Source organism: Callospermophilus lateralis, chromosome 18, assembly GCF_048772815.1.
Source record: "Callospermophilus lateralis isolate mCalLat2 chromosome 18, mCalLat2.hap1, whole genome shotgun sequence".
In the NCBI taxonomy this organism is placed as follows: Eukaryota; Metazoa; Chordata; class Mammalia; order Rodentia; family Sciuridae; genus Callospermophilus; species Callospermophilus lateralis.
The window spans coordinates 66,086,725-66,106,613 of record NC_135322.1 but is presented as its reverse complement, the minus strand read 5'-3'; the positions used below and the strand labels follow the sequence as shown (position 1 = coordinate 66,106,613).

Below are 19,889 nucleotides of genomic sequence, written 5' to 3'. Positions count from 1 at the left end.
GGGAGAAGGAAACGAGGTTGACTATAAAATAGAAAACTTGCAAAATCTGAATAAGATTTGCTATAAGTTTTATAGGACTGTGTCAGTATTAATTTCCTTTGGTGGTTGCACTATGGCCGTGAAAGGCAGTGTCTCTGTGGAGTGGGTATACACACATATGCACAGAAAAGGAAGAGTATAGAAGCAAGCTGATTGCAGCTTGATGTCCAATGTCTCAGAGCAGAATGTGTGAAGGAAGAGAATAGCATGTGGCGCCAGATGTTAACATTTAGAGAATCCAGGAGGTGGCAAATGGGGAGATTTTTACAACTTTCCTGTAAATTTCAATTTGCCAAAGTGAAAACATAAAAAGAAAAAAGCATGATCTGAAAGGGGGAAATTGCACTCTCTATCTCATGTCCCAAGTGCAACTTTAGCTACTGAGTTGTTGGCGGCACAGTCAGCATCCCAGTCCACAACTGCCCTGGAAAGCCCTTCCTCTTACCCTTCTAAGGGTGCTCCAATAGAAGGAAAGAAGTAGATGTGCTCTTGGGCTCCTCTGGGGCAGAGAGTTGCAGCATACTAGTCCATCTGGATGCAGTTACATACGGATGATGTATAAAGACACTTTCTAAAGCAGAGTCCTGATGTAATCTGGATCATAGCCCCTTTGAGATCCTGTTCAAAACTGTAGATCCCATCTCTGCAGAAAGAAAAATGCATACCTAGAGTTTTCAATCTAATTTAGAAGGGGATTTATGAATCTCATGAAGACCATCCATTAATAACCCCTATTCAAGGGCCTTGAGCTGCAGTGAGGGCCTTTCTAATGGGTTTGGCTTGTGAAGATGGATGATGTTCCTGAGAGCCAGAATGGGACTCTGGATGAACATGTCATGATTATATGATGGGCCAGTCTACCACAGCTTGTTGTTGAGCCAGTCCTAAGGACTTCAGAGAAACACAGCTGCTATTTACAGAGCTTTTTCTACATGGAAGACACAGTGCCAAATGCTTCCTGGAGATTTGTGTGGTCATCCCAGCTCATCAAAATGAAGGCTGAGATAAATTATGCAAGTTCTCCGCACACCACCAGAGAAGGCTCAGGTCTTGATCTGTCTGACACCATCTTAAGCACTACTTCTTCTTCTTCTTCTTTTTTAATACCTTCATTTTATTTATTTATTTTTATGTGGTACTGAGGATCGAACCAGGGCCTCGCAAGTGCTAGGCAAGCGCTCTGCTGCTGAGCCACAACCCCAGCCCCATGTTAAGCACTTCTTCCAACTTCACCCGAAACCAGGTACATTTAAGCCTGCTGGAGGGGAAGGCCATGAGGTTTCCTACCCCTGATGTTGGCTTTTATGTCAAACAACTCTGCTTTATCCCAGATTCACCACAAACACCAGAGTCTAGAGAACACATTTAATGAGACACAGATGGTGGCATTACTGTGACTGGGCCTTCCTCAGGCCATCCGTGTTCCACGCTATGGGTATCTTTGGGTGTAGTCTTCTATAAGATGCTGGCCATGCAAATCAACTTCTGGCTGTGGTTCTTCCTATCATGCTGTGACCAGTAGAAGTTTCCACACATGATTCTAATTAAAGACGACTGTCATCCAGAAAGGTAGAGAAGAGGTGTTAGGGGACAAGGTATAGAGATGAGTTTAAAAAAAGCACAGTAGTAGTGGGAGAAGTGGGGAATATCTAAAAAGTGGGAGCCAACGCTTTGTCCAACAAATGCCAGCCTACAGATGTTTTCTAAGGACATAATATATTGTAACTAGAATAACGTGATGTTGACTACACAGGAGATTCAGGAATGACCAATATCCACGTGACAGAAATGTGATGCAGAAGTGATAGACATGCAGATTTAGGGGTATAGGAAAAGGGCACTTAGCCTTTGCCCCCCCCCATTCAATCCCAAAGAGAAAGGGGAAGCAGGATAGGGACCCACCACTGACCCGACCTCATGTCACACTCCTTAAAGAATTTCAACAGTGTCCCCTTGTCACTGTTCCACCCTGAGGTAGGTCTATACCACTTTCCCCATTTTCCAGATGGGGAAACTGAGGCAAAACACAGCAAGCGCCTTGCCTCAAGCCAACTGGTGGCACAGCCGGAAAAGGAGGGTGCTGTTTCACCCCAACCCCCCACCCCCAGAATAAGCCAGCAAGCTGGGCTGTGTCCTGCTGGCTGAAGTGTCTCTTGGGCTTAGTCTCAGGTGATGGACAGCCATCACCTGCCCTCTGCCCACCCCCTGTGTATGTCCAAAGCCAAGCACAGTCTAGGGTGGGGAGGAAAGGGACAGACAAAAGCAACCCCAGCTGTCCAGGGACAGATGACTAGGAGACCATGTCCTGACATCCCTCTTGCAACATCCCCATCCCTAGGACTGTAAAGTGCAAACCCCAACGCTGGGAGTGGCTTTCCCACTGAAAAGCCTTGGGTCCTATCCACCTTCCAGGTCTGGACATTCTTGCATGAGCTCTACACCTCCTGCTTCGTTCTTCCTCCAGCAAATATTCCCATTTCTCAGGCCTCAGGCCCCAAACCAAAACTTTCTGGATGGTCATCTCTGAGCTCTCTGGAGCTCTTCACAGACTGGCAGCAAGACAAAGCTCCAGGGACAAATGTGATCTCAAGGAATGCCACACAGGCCTATTGTACCCAACTCCTTTACCTGACCTGGAACCTCCTCCAGGGACCCAGTCCTGCTACACACCGGAGGCCAGGACACCCTTCTTGGGCTGGGCCCACCACCACTCATCTCAGAGCACCAGGATAAGGGGGCTGGTCCAGAGCAAGAGCAGCAGCAAGCGCACCCACAAGGAGAAGCGCCACAGCAGGAAGCCTCCCTTTCCTGATCAGGGAGGGCAGGGACCCAATGGACTGATGGCCACGGATGACTTAGAGGAACCTCAGGTGGTGCCATGGACACAACCTTGAAGAGGCCCAGCCAGGGGAGATCGGAAGCTCCCAAAGAGGCAAGGGACCAGAAGGGTTGGTCTTCAGGTCGAATCTAAAGCCTCCGCCAGAGCAGGTGGAACAGGCCCAAGGCTGGGTGTATGCAGCTGGCATGCTCAGGTCTCACTGGCCACTCCTCTGAAGCCCTCTGGGGGTCTTTACCTGACCAGCTGCAGAGTGGCTTGGACAGGAGCAGGGAGGGGCATCTCTAGAACCCAGAAGCCTTGGCCCTAGGGGATTGGGGATGCTGTGTCACTGGGGAAGCCAGAGGTCCTTCCCTATCCCCCTAGAAAGTCGCACCCTGACCAAGGAATCCTATAGTGGGGGTGGAGGGTAGGGCTACACTGTGACCCCTCACAGCAGCACACCAAGTTAACAGCCAGGTGCAGAGGCCCCAAGTCCAGCCAGCACCTGGAGATCATCAGTCCTGGTGGGCACTGCTCACCCACTTCTGGCCCAGCAGGAGTGAAGACATCCAGAGGATGCACCCAAAGGGTCTTCAGGGCAGAAACAGCACCCTGGCTCTGACAATGCCAGTAGGGTGGGTGCCAGACAGGCAGGTGGGTGCCAGTGCTCTAGGCATCCAAGTCTGGGTCGGGCTCCTGGAAGAGCGACTGCTTCCTCAAGTTGAGCCGGGCACACTTGGGGCATGTGGTTGAGTTGTCGTAGTAGCAGTCCCTGGGGGCAGAAAGACAGGCTGGGACTCTGCATGTAGAATTATACCATGGGACTCTCACAGCCTCCTGAGTGAGCTTCCATTACCCTCTACCAACACAGAAGCAGGCTCACAGATGTTCAGTACCGCAGGACAGGAGCAGGGTCTTCCTCCAGGTGTCACTGACCTTGAGGCCCACGACTGTGCCCAACACTGCAGGCTCCTAGTTAGTGGGGCTCAGCCAGGCGGTCACACCTAGGCTCCACACTTGTAGCTACTTGACTGTCTCTGCTGTTCATGCCACTCTGGTGCTTCTACCCATGGTTCTAAGCTGCGTGTCCAGGCATGCCAGGGCACTGCAGAGAGTGTGTGGGGCTCTACCAGCTCATTTACTTCTTTGAAGAGAACACAGCAATATTTGAAGTGCGTGAGGCACATGCAGACTACTAGCTCAAGGGATTCTGTGAGTCCCTAGCTGTGGAGAGCTGAGATGTCATCAGTTGCGATGACAAACAGCAGATGCCCAGCAAAAATCAGTGCGGGCAGAACATGGGGATAGTGTCCCACTTGACTTCAGGGCCCAGCATGTACACATGTATCATTAGTAGAAAATGATACTTATTGAACAACAAAATTCAAAATGCTTTTCTTCTAATTTATGTGTGTTATTTTTCCAAACAGCCACTAAATAAATCTTCAGGACATAAATCCTTATAACACTGTTTAGACATAGGTACTTAGGAATCAAAAGTGTTAGTTTTGTTTGTTTGTTTTTTTGTTTGTTTGTTTTAAGTAACTGAGGCACTAAGGGTTTCAGGAACTAAAGCTTGGGAACATTTGGCCTGTACTGACCTGAAAGAGTGAATGCCACTGGTGCAGAGGGAGCAAGTGCAGGGCCATCTGGGCTGCAGCAGTCCCTTCCCAGCTCCGTGGGCATTCATCCCTAATAGGATTTTTACTTTAGTCAGACACCAGGATCTAACTGCGTATCTCAGAATCAGCCAAGGCCCAAAGGTCTGTTTCCCTGTCTCTCGGGGACAGCAGTGAGGCTCACACAGACCAGCCACAGCTGAGGGCAGACAGAGCCACAGCTGAGCTCAGCAACCAGTTTGAAGTTGGGTCCAGGCCACACCCACCTGTGGAAGACGGCTGAGCAGTCGGCACACACAGATGTGTGGCTGTCAAATGGGAACAGCACATCGCCCTCTCTGCAGAGCTCACACACGAAGCCCTTGGCCTGGCACCGCTGGTAGGAAGGGGAAACAGTGTGGGAATTGAAGGTGGGCAGGTAGGTGCCAGCTCGGGCCATGGATATGCTGGACCCAGCTGCTGCTTCTGCCAATCCCAGCTCTTGAGTCTGGAGGGCCAAAGAGCAGCTTTACGGTCCCTCTGGTCCAGACCCCAACCATGGAGGCTATGGAGACCCACCTCACAGTCCAGCTTGATGTGCTTGGCGAAGAGTGTGTGGGTCTCAGTGAGCGAGCAGCCCAGGCGGCCCACGTGGACATCCAACAGGTCCTGGATGGAGTACATCTCATCGTTCTCCACAAAGTGCTGCCGGTCCTGGAGCTGTGAGCCAGAAGATGTTACCCCAAGCACAGAGCAAGGGCCCTCCCCTCCACCCAGGCCACTCCCACTGTCAGGGCTCAGGGTGCTGAGGAAGGTACCTGTGTGTGGGCTCAAGAACAGAATCCAGGAGCCTGGGGACGCCTAAGAGGGTCACGGAGCCCAGGCCATGTTTCTGGGTCTATATGCCCCTATTCTCCTTGCCCCTCTGATGCCCCTTCAGCCACAGTGGTGGTCCCACTACTCCCCTCTTGCAGTCCTTCCCAATTCTGGCTGTCCCTCTTCCTGGTCCCAGTTCCCCTGCCTGGCACCTGCCCCACTCCCTGTTCCCTTCCCTGCCTTCTCTTGTCCACTGTGCCCATCTCTGACATATACTCGTTTTTCTTGAATTCCTGACTGATGGGCACTCTCCAAGGGTGCAAAGCTCTCCTGCTTGTCCTATTCACTGTTTTCAGAATCCAGACCAGAGTCGTGAATGTTGGTTGAAGAATAAACAGGTGGTTTATTCTAAATATTTCTTTTGGTTGCAGTTGAACACAAGACCTTTGTTTTATTTATTTATGTTTATGTGGTGCTGAGGATGGAACTTAGAGCCTCACAAATGCTAAGCAAGCCTTCTACCACTGAGCCACAGGCCCAGCCCCTAAACAGGTGAGTTTTTTGTTTTTGTTTTTGTTTTAAATATTTATTTATCTATTTATTTAGTTTTCGGCGGACACAACATCTTTGTTTGTATGTGGTGCTGAGGATCGAACCCTGGACTCACCCATGCCAGACGAGTGCGCTACCGCTTGAGTCACATCCCCAGCCCCAAACAGGTGAGTTTTAAAACTTGTGTTTGGGATGGGGTTGTGACTCAGCAGTAGAGCACTCGCCTAGCATGTGTGAGGCCCTGGGTTCGATCCTCAGCACCACATAAAATAAAATAAAGATATTGTGTTCATCTACAACTAAAAAATAAATGAAAAAATAAAATAAAACTTGTGTTCCTCCTGGGCTGGGGTTGTGGCTCACTGGTAGAACGCTCACCTAGCATGTGTGAGGCACTGGGTTCAATCCTAAGTACCACATAAAAATGTATAAATAAAAATTAAAGATATTAAAAAAAAAAAAAAGACAACTTGTGTTCCTCCTGTTGGAGGAGGCTGGGCCAGGTTCAACCCCATGGAGACTCACATGAAGGTTGAAGGACATCTTACTCATCTGTTTCCAAAACTGAAATAATCAAAGAACACTTCTGTGGGTAGACTATCTGATGGCTTATTATCAACCTGGTGTTCCGGTACAGTTTGGGAGGCCCAGACTGCTAAAAGCTAAATATACACAACTACCAAGTTATCTGAAAAGTTCTGAGTGTGAGATGATTCCATCACCCTGGCTCTTTGGGGCCAGTCCCTCTGATAGTCTGACCTGCAGTAGCAGACGAGCTTCCATGGCCTCCTTGCAAGTGATGAAGTATGGCTTCATGAGCAGAATGTCCTGGCGCAGCTTCTGTGGACAAGGGAGCAGGTTAACTCCTCAGCTAGGGCAGAGGGGAGGCATATAGGACACAGTAGGGGCACACAGATCCAGAAAGGTGGTCATGGCCCCTCGCCGTGACCTCGTCAGCAAGGCAAAGGGACTGGCCCTATGCTGGTTTTATGGGCTCATGTCCACTAGGTGGCCTCAGTTTACAGTCTGCGTGGCAACAGGATGAGCAGGGAATGGGGAGGTACCCTCAGTTTCCTCAGGATGGTCCCAGATCCGAGAGTTCCAGCCACACTCACGTCAGGATCTTGAGGTTCATTTACTATCGCCCACAGAATCCCCCACCCACTCTGCTTATCCCAGCTCCCCAGGCCTGCAATGCACCCATCAGGGCAATACTGGTCCACATCCAGCACTGAACTGAATTCCAATTAGATCCCACATCTCTCATCAGCCCTGTGGCGTTGGCGACTCAACCTGCTGGGGGTCCTCTCCCATGTGACATGGGAACTAACCCTTTCCCCCACCTGGCCTGAGGCCATGTGGCACCTCCTACCTGGACAGAGCCTCAGTCTGCCCTCAGTCCTAGCTCTCCCTCGTGGCTGAAAGTGGATACCAGCCCACATAGCGCTGAGCACGTGAACGTAACTGGTCTGTACTAAGTACACAGCACACACCGGCATTCTCAGAGTGGCACACACAAAGGGTACAATAGATCAATAATTTTACATATTGATTGCACATTTAAATCACCTTTTGGATACACCGGGTTACAAAAAATACATTAGTAAACATCTTCACCTGTTTCTTTTTACTTTTTCAATAAGACTACTAGAAATTAAAAAATCGCCTCCGTCCTGATCAGACTGCTCCAGGACAGTCTCAGCACTGTCCATCTGCAGGGCAGCCAAGCGGCCTGTTGGACCTAAGCAGTACCTCTCCTCTGCGCACACCTTTTGTGGCCCCCCACTGCTAGAAAACGGAATCCATCAGATACAGCATCCTGCCCGCCCTTAGCCTCACCCGGATCTCCACCAGCTCCTCCACGTAGTTGAAGAGCAGAGGGTTGATCTCCCGGAGTCGGAGCACTGGCCGGGACACCATCAGCGCCAGGTAGCGCATGCTGCAGCGAGACACCTGCGGGGTGGTGCAGTGACCATGCCAGCCCAGGGAGCCAAATCCCGCCCACACGTGCCTGCTGGCCATGGGACACACCCACCGCTTGCCTGCCAGTTGGCTCTCCCTCCCCAGGCCCTCTTCCCTGTCCCCAACCCCCACCTTGCGGGGCTCAAAGTCCCAGTTGTGCACCACTCGTGCGGGGATGACGGCCAGGTCATTCCAGTGGCAGTGGCTGCAGTAGTACTGGCCTGTGTAGTCGCACTGACGGGCCTCGCTGGGCACGCCCCCTGTGGGGATCAGCCATTCAAGGTCACTGTGGCAGCCACAGCCTGCCTCACCAGCCCACAGCCCACAGAAAATAGAAAGCAGGGTCAGTGATCCCACCCTCCAGACCAGACCTACAACCCCTAAGCCATGAGGCTGAGGGGCTATGCCCTCAGTTTGATCACCATTTAAACAGGGCAGGAGGATCCTACTATAGGACCGCTCGGGGGACCCAGGAATGAATGCTGGTAAGTCCCCAAACACCCACTCTGTATGGCTAGCCTGTGGTTCTCCTGGTCCCTGCCTGGGTGGGCTTCCTGTGACAGAGGGCCACAGAGCTGAGCTTTGGTCCCAGCCACGTAGAGAGGTGGGCAAGTCAGGAAAGAGCTAGAACCTCAGCTTGCTCTTAGTCAGAAATGCAATTGTCAGTCACTTCCCACAGACAGGGAGCAGGGACTGACCCCCAGACCTCACTTCACCCTTCCACTACCCATGCTGGAGCAGCTCCCTCACCCTGTTCTCCCTGCCACCACTCACGCAAAGAGATGGGCACCCGGCACTCAGCGCAGCGGTAATCCTGGCTGTCCAGCCCTGTCTCAGGGCAGATGTTCAGCTCATACTCAGCCTGGTGGCTAACTTTGGAGCTCACGCAGGGCTTGGAGATGAGGCTCAAGCACTTGCTGTGGCAGCGGTAGTAACACCCTGGGTGGGAACAACCAGGCCTCTTAGAAGTGGAGAGGAGGGTCCTGCAGCACAGGCTGCCTTCAGCAGGACCACTCTGCATCCTGCACATTTCTGCTGCAGTGTCCAGATCAACCCAAGACCTTATTGTGGCATGGCCCCAGAAGTGCCTTAAAGATCCTCACAGTTCCCTGAGCCTTATCTCTCAACTAAGGACACACATGTCCTGGGGCCAACCTGCCATTCCCACCCACCAAACCCAAGCTTTCCCAATGGAACTCTCACTCTTCTGTTCCATCCCCAGTCCTGTTTCCCCTCTGTTTTTCAGCAGCTCCATCCATCCACAGCTGAGCCCAGACACCATGAGTTATGCCAACTCCCCTTATCTTTTACACTGCACACCCAAACCCCCAGCTGGCATGGCCTCAGCCACCTCTCACTCCATCGTACCCATCAGAGTTTCGTACCCTCCCCCTTCTACTCACCTCTCCTTCCGGCTTTGCCCCCTCCTTCCACCCTGCTCAACTCAGCAGCCAGAGTCTAAAGCCGTCGAGCACCTATGGCTCTACAAACAAGCCACCTTCACCACACCTCCTCACACAGGGTGCTCCAGTCGCTGTCGTCTGCTCCTCCTTGAAGACTTCAGCCACGGGACCCTTCATCACATGGCTTCCTCAATCAAAACACCCCTCCCTAGGTACATCCCTGCCTTGTTCCCTGACCTCCAAGCATTTGCTTAAATGTCACGTGGGCACCCTAAAGTGGTACCCACTCTACCCACCATACATCCTATTCCCGTTCCCTTTTTTCTTTACTACCATGTCATTTTCTAGTCTGATATTTCAACCAAGGAAATCTTCTGCAGTGATGGAAATGTTCTCTCTATACTGTCCAGTGTGGCAGCCACCAGCCTCAGGTGGCTATTGAGCACTCACAATGTAGACAGTACCACTGATTTATTCCTGTTTAAATTTGATGGCCATGTATAGCTAGTGACCACTGTACTGGACAGCTTGGATCTGGATGCAGGCCAGTGAAGGCAGGATCTTTGCCCCCGACTGTTCCGTGTATCTCCAGCACACATAGGTCGTGGTCCACTGTGTACACTATAGAGGATTCACCTGAACATGACCCACATCTGGAAGCAGAGCTCTGGACTTCCTGCCCTGCCCCAGAGACCTAGACTGCTCATGCAGTAGGAGTGGGTCTCAGTCTTGGCCTACCTGTGCAGGTGTACCAAGTCTGAATGAGCCCCCAGATGACAGTGCTGCACTTGTCGCAGGTCTGCTTGACACTCTTGCTCTTCTCCTTGTAGAAGCGGTGCTCAAGAAGGACCCTAATGTTGGGCTCATCCTCATTGGGGTCCTACAGACAAAGAGCCAGGAAAGGGTCACCAGTGAGTTGGTTTCGACTCCTTTCCTTTATTCTAGCCCCTCTACTGATTTCTTCCAGGCACTGCTTATAGGAGTTCGAGTTCCCATTAGCAACAGAAAGACAGTCCGTCAGGGGCAGACCACCCACTCCATTTCCCGGCATCCCTTTCAGCCACTTGCCACCTGGGTCTGCCCTGGGAGCAGGAATGGTCTACTCTCCCTTTGCTGGCTGGGTGCAGACCAAAGTGACGTGGTGTGGAGCCCTTTTGGACCCCCCAGGGAATGGCAGAGCCATGAAAGAGGATGGCTTGGTCTTCAACACCATGACCTGTTTCACAGGCCCTGGGCCACCACACACCAATCTCCTTTAAACCACTGAATTTTTGGATGTGTGTGTGGCCACAGCCTTACTGATTCCCCAGGGTCTCCTGATGTGGAGTCTTCATTAGGAAATCAGGAAGGCTGTGGCCACACACACACTGTGGGTCACTGCAGGGCACACAATGACAGCCAAGCCGAGGAACACAACTGGCCTGCAGTGGACACCTAGGGATTTTGGACTCTGGGATTCATTACCTCCTTCTGTTCTCCTGTCAGGAAACTCCTCCTCCTCATCTAGAGAGGAGGATGTGGCTCAAAGAGGTATTGCCCCCACTCTTGCTTCAGTGGGGCACATGACCAGAGCTGGCCCACTGCTGGGCATGTGGCAGGACCGGCCAATCAGAGGTCAGGAGGGCCAGGACTGACTTCTGCCTTGACCACTAACAAAGGGGAGCTTCAGACTGGGGGTTGTCTCGGTGGTAGAGCACTTGCCTAACTGGCAGGAGGCCCTAGTTCCATCCCCAGAACCACCAAAAAAAAAGGAAAGGAAGCTCTCCTCTGCTGCAAAGCCAGGCTGCTGTTGCTGGGCTCGTGTCTGCATCACCTGCCGCGGACTGCTGAGGAGGGGTCAAACATGAAAGCAGAACAAAAGAGGGCAGGACTCCTGAGGATCTGTTGGTTAACAAGAAAATACTTTCCTTCTCGTTTAAGCTACTTAATTTCAGGTTTCTGTTCCTCGAAACCAAGAAGGGAGAAGCCTGCACATGGGATAAGGGCCCATCTCTCACTCTGCATTTCTAGATGCCTTTATATCTCAGCCCCTCAGAGCCCAAAAAGACGCACCAGGGAGGGAACTGGAGGCCACCCTGGTGCTCCTGTCCCCACTGCTACAGCCCTGGCTCTAGGCTCCCTCTGTGGCACAGCCGGCGAGCACCCACCTTCAGCTCCTGGAGCTTCAGCCGCAGGTGGATGAGCCTCACCACTGCGTCCTTCTGCTTCTCCGACTGCTCAGGCAGCTCCAGGATCACCTGCTTGCATTCCTCAATTGCCTGCTGTAGTTGCTGAACATCGGAGGCCAGGAACAGACCCTGCCAGGTTGGGGAGCAGTCAGATGGCCACTCCTCGGACTCCCGCTTGGAGGCCAGACTGGTCCTCATGGACAGTTAGGCACAGAGCAGACCTCAAGCCCTTCCCCCAGATGAGGACTTGTTCCAAGCCCAGGAGAATCAGCAGCACAGTCAGAATCCATCCTGCACGGCCTGCCCCCCACTGGGCTAGTCTACCCACAGACTTCTGAAGACCTAGTGATTCAGGATGCTTTCCAAAATACGACTTCCAAGGGCTGGGATGGACGCTCAGTGGTACAGGCTTGTTTGACATGCTGGAAGCTGATGTGGTCCCCAGCCCAACCCCCACTCCTCCACACACAAGCACACTAACTTCCTTTTTTTTTTTCCAGAAATTTGAATGGGGTTTGTTTTTTTGTTTTGTTTTGTTGACTCTACTATTTCACTTACTATTTGTTTGTTTGTTTGTACTCTTAACCACTGACCTACATCCCCAGTGCTGGTTTGTTGTTGGTGGTGGTGGTATTTTTTTTTTATTTTTTTTTTTGAGACAGGGTCTCACTAAGTTGCTGAGAAAATTAGCCTTAAACTTGCAATTCTCCTGCCTCAGCCTCCCAAGTCACTGGGATTACAAGTGTGCACCCCTGTGGCTGACTGTTACACTTCCTTCAAAAGAACTTCCCCTCGGGAGGAAAGCTGGGGAAATGATACTGCTGTCATAAAGGAGAGGAAATGGCCACTTGGCTCAATTGCCAAGCCCAGACAAATGCCAATAAAGGAGCCTGGAGGTGTCCACCACCACCAGACTAGCAGGGATTTGCTCAGCCCCAGACTCAGAACGGACCACAGGGAGGCAGCTCCTGGAGCTGAGCAGGTTGGAGCCTTCCTCATCTACCGGTATGCTGGGCTCTGAGAGACCCAGGCAAAGAGAAGATGGCACCCTTCCCTTCTCCTTGGAAAGTCTGTGGCCAAAAGGAAGTATTCAAAATGTTATGATAAAGATAAAAACATGTATCTGCATGGGCAACGTTTTAAGGCCACATACAAAATGAAAAATGAATTAGAATTGGGTGACTTCTGGCTAAATCTTTTTATTTAAGTTACATTCTGATTTTACTATGTTTCTCTCAAATAAAAGTTGGAGATAGTTTGCATAAAACTAAAGGCTTTCTAACTTTTAAAAGAATTCCAGCTCTTCCACATTCACTTTTCATTCAAAGTGACGCTTTTGTAGAACTTCATGTAGAACAAGCAAGAGTGGCCCTTCAGTGCTGGGCGGCTGGGGAGACAGGGAAGGCCTCCTGCTGGCCCTCACCCACCCTCACCCTTGCTCCCCAAGACTCTGGACTAGGAGCCTAGAGGAGGGCGGAAGCCAGGTCCTCAAGCTCCAGACCCAGGCTTTCTCCATCTGCTCTCCCACAGGCTCAGATTCCAGCTCCAGGGGACTTGGCTGAGGAGGGGACTATCAGCACCTGAAAATGGTGGCTCCCTGGGGAGGGAGACTGCACACCTCCTACCCCATGGTTCAGCCCTCTCCCTCCCAGACCCCAACCTCACCACAGGGCGGGAGAAGTGGTCCTCAGACAGGCCAAGATCCATCACGCGCTCCGAGCAGTGGAACTCAGGCTCCCCCGGGGGCAGCTCAGGCAGGGTCTCTGGAGGACGAGAGGATGGGCGTGGAGGATGGTAGGAAAGAAAAGTCAGCCTGCTCTCTCTCATGCCCCTCATCCCCCAGGAAGGAAACTGGGGCCCCTGGAGCTGGGAAGTGGGACGCAGGTAGACTCAGTTCTGCCCGCCCATTTGGTTTAATTCAAAAAGATGAGGTGGAGGGGCTGGGATTGTGGCTCAGTGGTAGAGCGCTCGCCTAGAACGTGCAAGGGCCTGGGTTCGATCCTCAGCACCACATAAATGTAAAATAAAGATATGATGTCCACCTAAAACTGAAAAATAGATATTAAAAAAAAAGATGAGGTGGAATGGTATTCAATGGTGCTAAAAGAGGCCTACAAGATAGCTTTATAGAAACATCTCAGTTTCTACAGCAGATACCTGATGTATAACTACATGGACTCTGCACTGATTTTACACAGCCAAAAAAGCAACTGAATTTCTAAAAAAAAGGAAGTGTGTGTGTGTGTGGTGTAGCCACTGAACAGTCATAACACAGAATCCGTACTCTGGTGTGTACTCCAGGCCACCTCTGCGTTCCTGGATTCACACCCTCCTGACCCCTAGGTGAGCAGGGGCCTCTGCACAGGAGGCTCCACCTGCTAACTTCCCCCACCAGTCTTGGCTCTGAGTTTGTTCCACAAGTGTCCTCTGAGCATGGACTATGTGCCAGGCCTGGGATTCAGCAGGGGCACACCAGACCCAAATCCCTGTCCTCAAAAGCTCCTGCTGGCAAGAAGGCAGAAGCAATCCACAGAGCAGGCAGAAAGGACTGTGCCCTCGGGAACCCACTCTGGGAGAAAGCCAGCATGCTGGAGAGGGCAGTGGGGGGAAAGGTGGTGGGCTGGGAGAAGGGTCAGGGGGCCCACAGAGTCCCCCAGCACCTACCTTCAGAAGAAATGTCCAGGGCCTCCTCACTAGGTCCCTGCTCATGCTGCTTTGGCCCCAGCTCCTTGTTGAAGGGGTTGAGGTGGGCCTGCCGGAACCGGGCCAGCTTCTCATCATATTCCATAGCATTCCACCTGCGGACGCCAGGCAGGGCGAGATGAGGACCCAGGTCCCAGCCTCACCATGGAGCATTCCCACTCCCGAAAACCCCTGCCTCTTTCAGGAAGCATCCCCACACTACAGCCTCCATCCTCAGACTCTCCCTCAGCCCCCTCCAGGCCCCTCCAGGCCCCCTGGCAGGCTCCCCTGGGGAAGTCCACAGTGACAGGCCCTTCTTATGTCCGTCATGTATATGACTTATCCAGGGGTGCCCAGCCAGATGCTCTGGAACCCAAGGTCTTTCCTCCCAGCTCAGGGTTTTTTTTTTTTTTTTTTTTTAACCCCAGACACTCCAGGGCTCCAGCGCTGGGTCCCCCATAAGTCTAAACTGGCCTCACTCGGCCAAGTCCTGCTATGCCCTTGCTGTTGGCCCACTTCCCCGAGACACGTCTCCTACAACTGTGATCCTCCATCCCAACCTAAGGTGCTCCTTCCCCACCACGACTCCCGGAACTGCAGCCAGTGCCAGGCCCACCCTGCTGTGCTGTCTGTTGTGTGACTGGCAGGGCCCACCTTCCCCCTGCTCCAGGAATGCATGTTTAGGAGGGTTAAGCCTCCAAGAATGCCTCCAGGTTCCAGACTATGCTGGCACCTCTCAGGTCTGGGTTCCAGTCCTGCTGAGAGCACATGACCTGGGACATTCCCACAGCTCTGTGCCTTGTCCTCCAAGGTAACAAGAAGGAAGTGCCTAGTCAAGGATCAGTAACTGTTCTTTCCTGTCACAGGACTCAACAAACTAAGGACACACAGGGCTAAGACTCCGAGTAGCAGGGAAGGGCTTTGGCTGGGCAGGAACCAGGCAGCCAAACACGGCTCCCACTCCTCAACCTCTCTGCCCCTGTTCCCTCCACGGCCTCCCTCTGCCTCCATTCCATCATCCACAAGTCAGCCACTTTCCAGGTGAAATTGGTTCACAGAAGTTGAGCACAAAATAAGCTCTTGGTAAGATTTACTATTATAGGCTGGGTACAGTGGCGCACACAGCTTAGAAGGCTGAAACAAGAGGATCACAAGTTCAAGGCCAGCCTCAGCTACTTAGCAAGCCTTAAGCAACTTAGTGAGATCCTGTCTCAAAGTAGAAAACAAAAAGGGCCGGGGTTGTGGCTCAGTGGTAAAGCAACCCTGGTTTAAATCCACTGTATAAAGAAAGAAAAAAAACAAAAACAGAAAAGATTTACTATCATAAGAAGTCAAAAGATAATTTTTCAAAGCTGTGTAGTAAGTCCATGGGTACTGGTTATGCTTCTTCCATACCTGTTATAGTCTCAAATATGCAGGACAATCCTGTGACTCCTCCTCTGCTCCCTCACCCAAAAGAAATGGAAGAGAATTGAGTCCAGAGGGAAAGGCCCTGCCTTGGGTCCCAGTGTCACCTCACTGGCAGCTAAACAGCCCCACCCCAGCCCCATGCTGTCCTTACACTGGAGTCAGGAGCTCCACACCACCTGTGGATCCTGTCCTGCTTGTTATGCCTCTGATGTGGAGTATGGGTTGGGCAGCCAGAGTTCTAGTCTGGCAGGAGCCAGCACCTGTTGACAGGCAGCTCCTGGGTCAAAACGGGAAGGTACAGAAGAGGATGAAGGTGCTGTGGCTCAAGCCTGGCCTCTCACTATCACCTGGTGACTATGGGTGGCTCACACTGGGCACCAGAGTCAGAGGCAGCCATCTGATACCCACCTCCCAAGTGCCCAGAGAATAGCAGGAGAGATTATGCACTCCCAATATTCACTGACGCCTTCATCTTGAGTAGGGAGTCCTCATTTTTTTTTGGCTTGTCACATGATTTCCCAGTCTCTCCTGCAGCTAGACATGGTAATGTGACTATGTTCTGACCAATAGGAAATGAACAAAAAGATCACACAAGACTTCTGGGAATTGTTCTTAAAGGGAGGGCTGCCCCTCTGCAGTCCTTCCTTCCTCCCTTTTGCTGTCTGGGGTGAAGATGTACTGAGTAGAGCTGGAGCAACTACCTTGGGCAGGGACATGGAAGCCACAATGCAGATGGCCAAATGACAAGATTGCAGGAGACGCCATCTGAGCCCTGAGCACTCACTGCGAAGTTCCTTTCAAGTGAGACAGAAACAAACTTCCGTTCACACCACTGTTATTGGGGATAGAGTTCTGTCTTTTGCAGCCCAAACAAAACCTGATTGCCTCTTGGTGTTAAGATGAGCAAGCCCAATTTAAACCCCAGCTCCGCCAGTTCCCCACTACATGACTTGGGTAAAAGCCTACACATTTCTCTACTTCCAACTTCTCATCTCTCAAATGAAGATATGACAGTACCATATGGATGAAGCAGTGGTGTCATCTGACCCCTCAGTGCTAGTTTCTCCCCTGACTGGTCAGGAATCGAGTTTCCCTGTCTGCTGAGGGCAGATAGATGATGTCCCAGCACCTGGCTGCAAGAGTACAGCTGCTGACTTCAGTAGAGAGCCAGCAAACCATTCCCTTCAAAGTCACCCACAGAGCTCTGCACCCATTATTCTGGCTTGAACTTAGAAAGGAACAGGCAAGAAAGGGGAGAGAGAGAAGAAAGAACCCCACTCTCTATCCTCTGCCCTCTAGAGATCTCCCCTCTTGTAGTGGAGGTGACTGCCAACATAGCAATTAAAGAAAGGTCAGAGTGAGCCAGAGGAGCCCCAGGGGCAGAGGCACGCTGACTGAAGCTGAGGATATCTTCAGGATACATGCATCAGACCCCCATGTCCTGCCCACCTGGCTCCCACTCCAGCTGTCATCTGGAGGTCCTGAGAGTTCACCCTGGAGGGGGACAAAGTGCACTTCATCTGTACCTTAAACAAGGCCTGCCAGGACCCAGGTGTGCCCAGGGACAGAGTTACCATTCCTTGAAGGACTACCCACCAATGAAGCTGGCTGCAGAGACAGACCTCCCCCAACCCGTATCTCCCCCTTCACCCACTACCCGAATGCACCCTGGGGATGCTCAGGTCCTTGTGGGGACCAGTCTGCCACCACGCCCACCCATTTCATAGAGGGGAAACCGAGGCTCAGAGCAACCCAGCATCGCTGAGGAAGGCACAGAGATGCGGGTCTTTGGGCCTCCCGGGTCCCATACTGACGGTGACAGCTAACTGGGTGGAAAGGTCCCTCCGTCTAGGTCCTAAACTCTGCCAGATGGAAGTGCCTGGCGCTCCCGGGAGAGGACCAGAGGGTGGGCAGCTGGGGCCGCGAGTCCGAACCCTGCCTCGGGCGCGCGGGGGCCTCCCGCCGGCTCTGTGCTCCGGCGTCCGCGTCCGCGTCCGGGCTTCAGGAGGTCCCGCCGGGCGGGCCGTGCGCGCCCGAGGCCCAGCGCTCCCGCTCCCCGCCCGCTGGCCGGGCCCGCGCCCCGAGGCCGCTCCGCGCTCACCAGAACTCCGCCGCCGCCGCCGCCGCTACATTGTAACCCGTCGCGCCTCGGCCGCTACATTGTGTCCGGCCCCGCCGCGCGCTGCTGCCGCCTGCGGCCCGGAGGCTCATGACACCAGGTCCCCAGGGCGCGCCCTGCCCGGCGCCCGGCGGCCTCCACGTCCCGCCCCGGGAAGTGGGCTACTCGTCAGCTCACCGTGGTAAGTCTGGAGGCTGCAAAAGTCCTGGTTAAAACCGAGCCACCTCACTTTAAAAAAGAAAAGTGGGGCTGGGGATGTGGCTCAAGCGGTAACGCGCTCCCTGGCCTGCGCGGGGCGCTGGGTTCCATCCTCAGCATACAATAAAATGAAGATGCTGTGCCCACCGAAAACTGAAGGATAGATATTAAATAGTATTCTATTCTCTCCCTCTCTCTCTCTCTCTCTCTCTCCCTCTCTCTCTCTCTCTCTCTCTCTCAAAAAAAAAAAAAAAAGAAAGAAAAAGAAAAAAGAAAGAAAGAAAGAAAGAAAAGAAAAGAAAAGAGAAAAAAGAAAAGTGTGTGTGAGGGGCATGCCTGCAGTCCCAGTCACCCCGGAGTGACTCCAGAGGATCAGGAGTTGGAGCCTGGGCAACATTGCAAGACCCGGTCTGGGGCGGGGGACCCCTCTTGGATGAGGAAAAGGGAGAACCGCCTTACAGGCAGCAGACGTTGTGCTGGACCTCGTTGGTCTTCTCTGTTGGTGAGCAGGTAGCTTCACTCATCTAGCCCAGCTTCCTCTCAAGTCCATCCTTGACCCAGGGAGGCTGGGGCTGTTCAGTGCAGCAGCAGTGGGAGACAGCCTCTGCCGCAGAGGCTGGAGTTACTACTGCTTTCTGGTAGTTTGTAGACAGAAGCAGGATTGCTCCAGCTCACAGTCCTGCCCCCCAGCTCAGGGATAAGCTTTATCCCCACAGGGAGGAACTGAGACAGAGGAGGGCAGCTGTGGGGCATGGGGCCCCTGTTTCTGGTCTCTGTGGAAAGACTCTGGAAATGGCCACTTTGCTCAAAGAGGGCACCATGATGATACAGCCTATAACTGGGGGCTCCCAAGTGGGAACTCCAGACCACCTCTTTTAACCCTATCCAAGCCTGGAGGTGAGTGGTCTACAGGTGGGGTGGCTCATCAACTTCACAAAGATCGCATCCAATAAGGAGTGAAGCAAGATTGCAGCCCAGCTCTGGGTGACTTGCTGCCTTGTGCCCATCCTCTCCAGACCTGTTCATACTGGAGGGGAATTCACTGAGCTGGGATTCTAAGGCTGCTGGTCTGATGGTCTGATTGTCCCTCCCTGGCCCCTGTCCTGAAGACTCTTTTCCACCTGGCCCTTCTCCCTGCTTCTCTCCTGCCTGCCCTTATGGTCCTCTGGCAAGCCCAGGACTGGGCCACAACAAAGGAGAATGAACAGAGAGACCTTCAGGGGGCACCTTGTCCTGCTCACCCACCCTACCAGCTGCTCCTTCAGGTCTCCTGCTTCTGAACCCTGGAGTGCTCTGACTCTGCCTTGGATCCTTTTACCCCTTCTGTCCTTGCTCACTCCTTTTCTGGATGCCTTCAGGCAGGTGACTCTAAGAAACAACTCTGCCAATGGCTCCCCAGTGCTGCCTCACTCACTCCTCAGGAGGCTGACATCCAGCGCTCCTCTTGACATCACCACTGGGATGTCTGATAAGCCATTCACACTCAACATGTCCAAGTGGGCACTCAGCCTCTTCAAAGCTGTACCACCCTTAAAGGCAGCTGCACCTGTCCCCAACGCCTTTCCCCCAAGTCCACTCTCAGCTCAGCAGCCACAGCCATCCTGGGAGAAAGAAGCCTGTTGCAGACTCCACCTCAGGGCTCCCTCGTCAGCCTCTCTCCTTGATTGCCAACAGGCCAGGCCGCACCCTCAGCCCTTGCTCCCCAGTCTCCTTCTCGGCTTCCTCCTGCATTGGTTGTGGTGTCCTTCCCTCATGCCAGCTCCAGCACTGACTGTTGCCCCCCATCTTGTATGTTTTCATTTATTGTTTGTCCTCCAACTACCACCAGAAGCTAGGAGCTGCAGGCGAGCTATCTGTTGTCTTCCTTCACTGGTCCTGGGCCCTGGACACAGACCACTAGTTTCATGGACTGAAGAAGGGTTGAATGCCCAGGCAAGGCCAGGGCTGAGAGGAAGACAGTGCGCTTAGCAGGCAGCCCATTCCATGACCACGTTAGTACCAACTGTTGACCTGAGCCTGTATTTGTGCAAGTAGTGAATCCTGGTCCAGCTCCAAGGAGAGCCAAGATGACCCCATACTTGACTCACAACTTAAGGTCTGCCTCTCTCTAACTAGTATATGTCA

General features: G+C 52.6%; 1 protein-coding gene across 8 annotated transcripts; it reads right to left on the bottom strand.

Moving 5' to 3' along the window:
* Positions 1-1,390: 1,390 nt before the first annotated feature.
* Def8 (differentially expressed in FDCP 8 homolog) lies at positions 1,391-17,613 on the bottom strand. 8 transcript variants are annotated; one of them, XM_076839517.2, is made up of 14 exons: positions 17,550-17,613; positions 14,021-14,154; positions 13,022-13,119; positions 11,336-11,485; positions 9,927-10,068; positions 8,560-8,724; positions 7,918-8,045; positions 7,663-7,776; positions 6,583-6,663; positions 5,035-5,175; positions 4,743-4,852; positions 4,459-4,549; positions 3,397-3,629; positions 1,391-1,593 (listed from the first exon to the last, which is right to left on the bottom strand). In XM_076839517.2, exons 2-14 carry the CDS (start codon positions 14,142-14,144, stop codon positions 1,584-1,586), a joined length of 1,587 nt encoding a protein of 528 aa, XP_076695632.2. In that variant the 5' UTR covers positions 14,145-14,154; positions 17,550-17,613; the 3' UTR covers positions 1,391-1,583. The 8 variants fall into 8 exon arrangements, with proteins under 8 accessions (XP_076695632.2, XP_076695631.2, XP_076695629.2 ...); XM_076839516.2 differs by lacking the exon at positions 17,550-17,613 and adding an exon at positions 16,898-16,918 and having other exon boundaries at positions 3,363-3,629; XM_076839514.2 differs by lacking the exon at positions 17,550-17,613 and adding an exon at positions 16,898-16,918.
* Between the last annotated feature and the right edge of the window lie 2,276 nt (positions 17,614-19,889).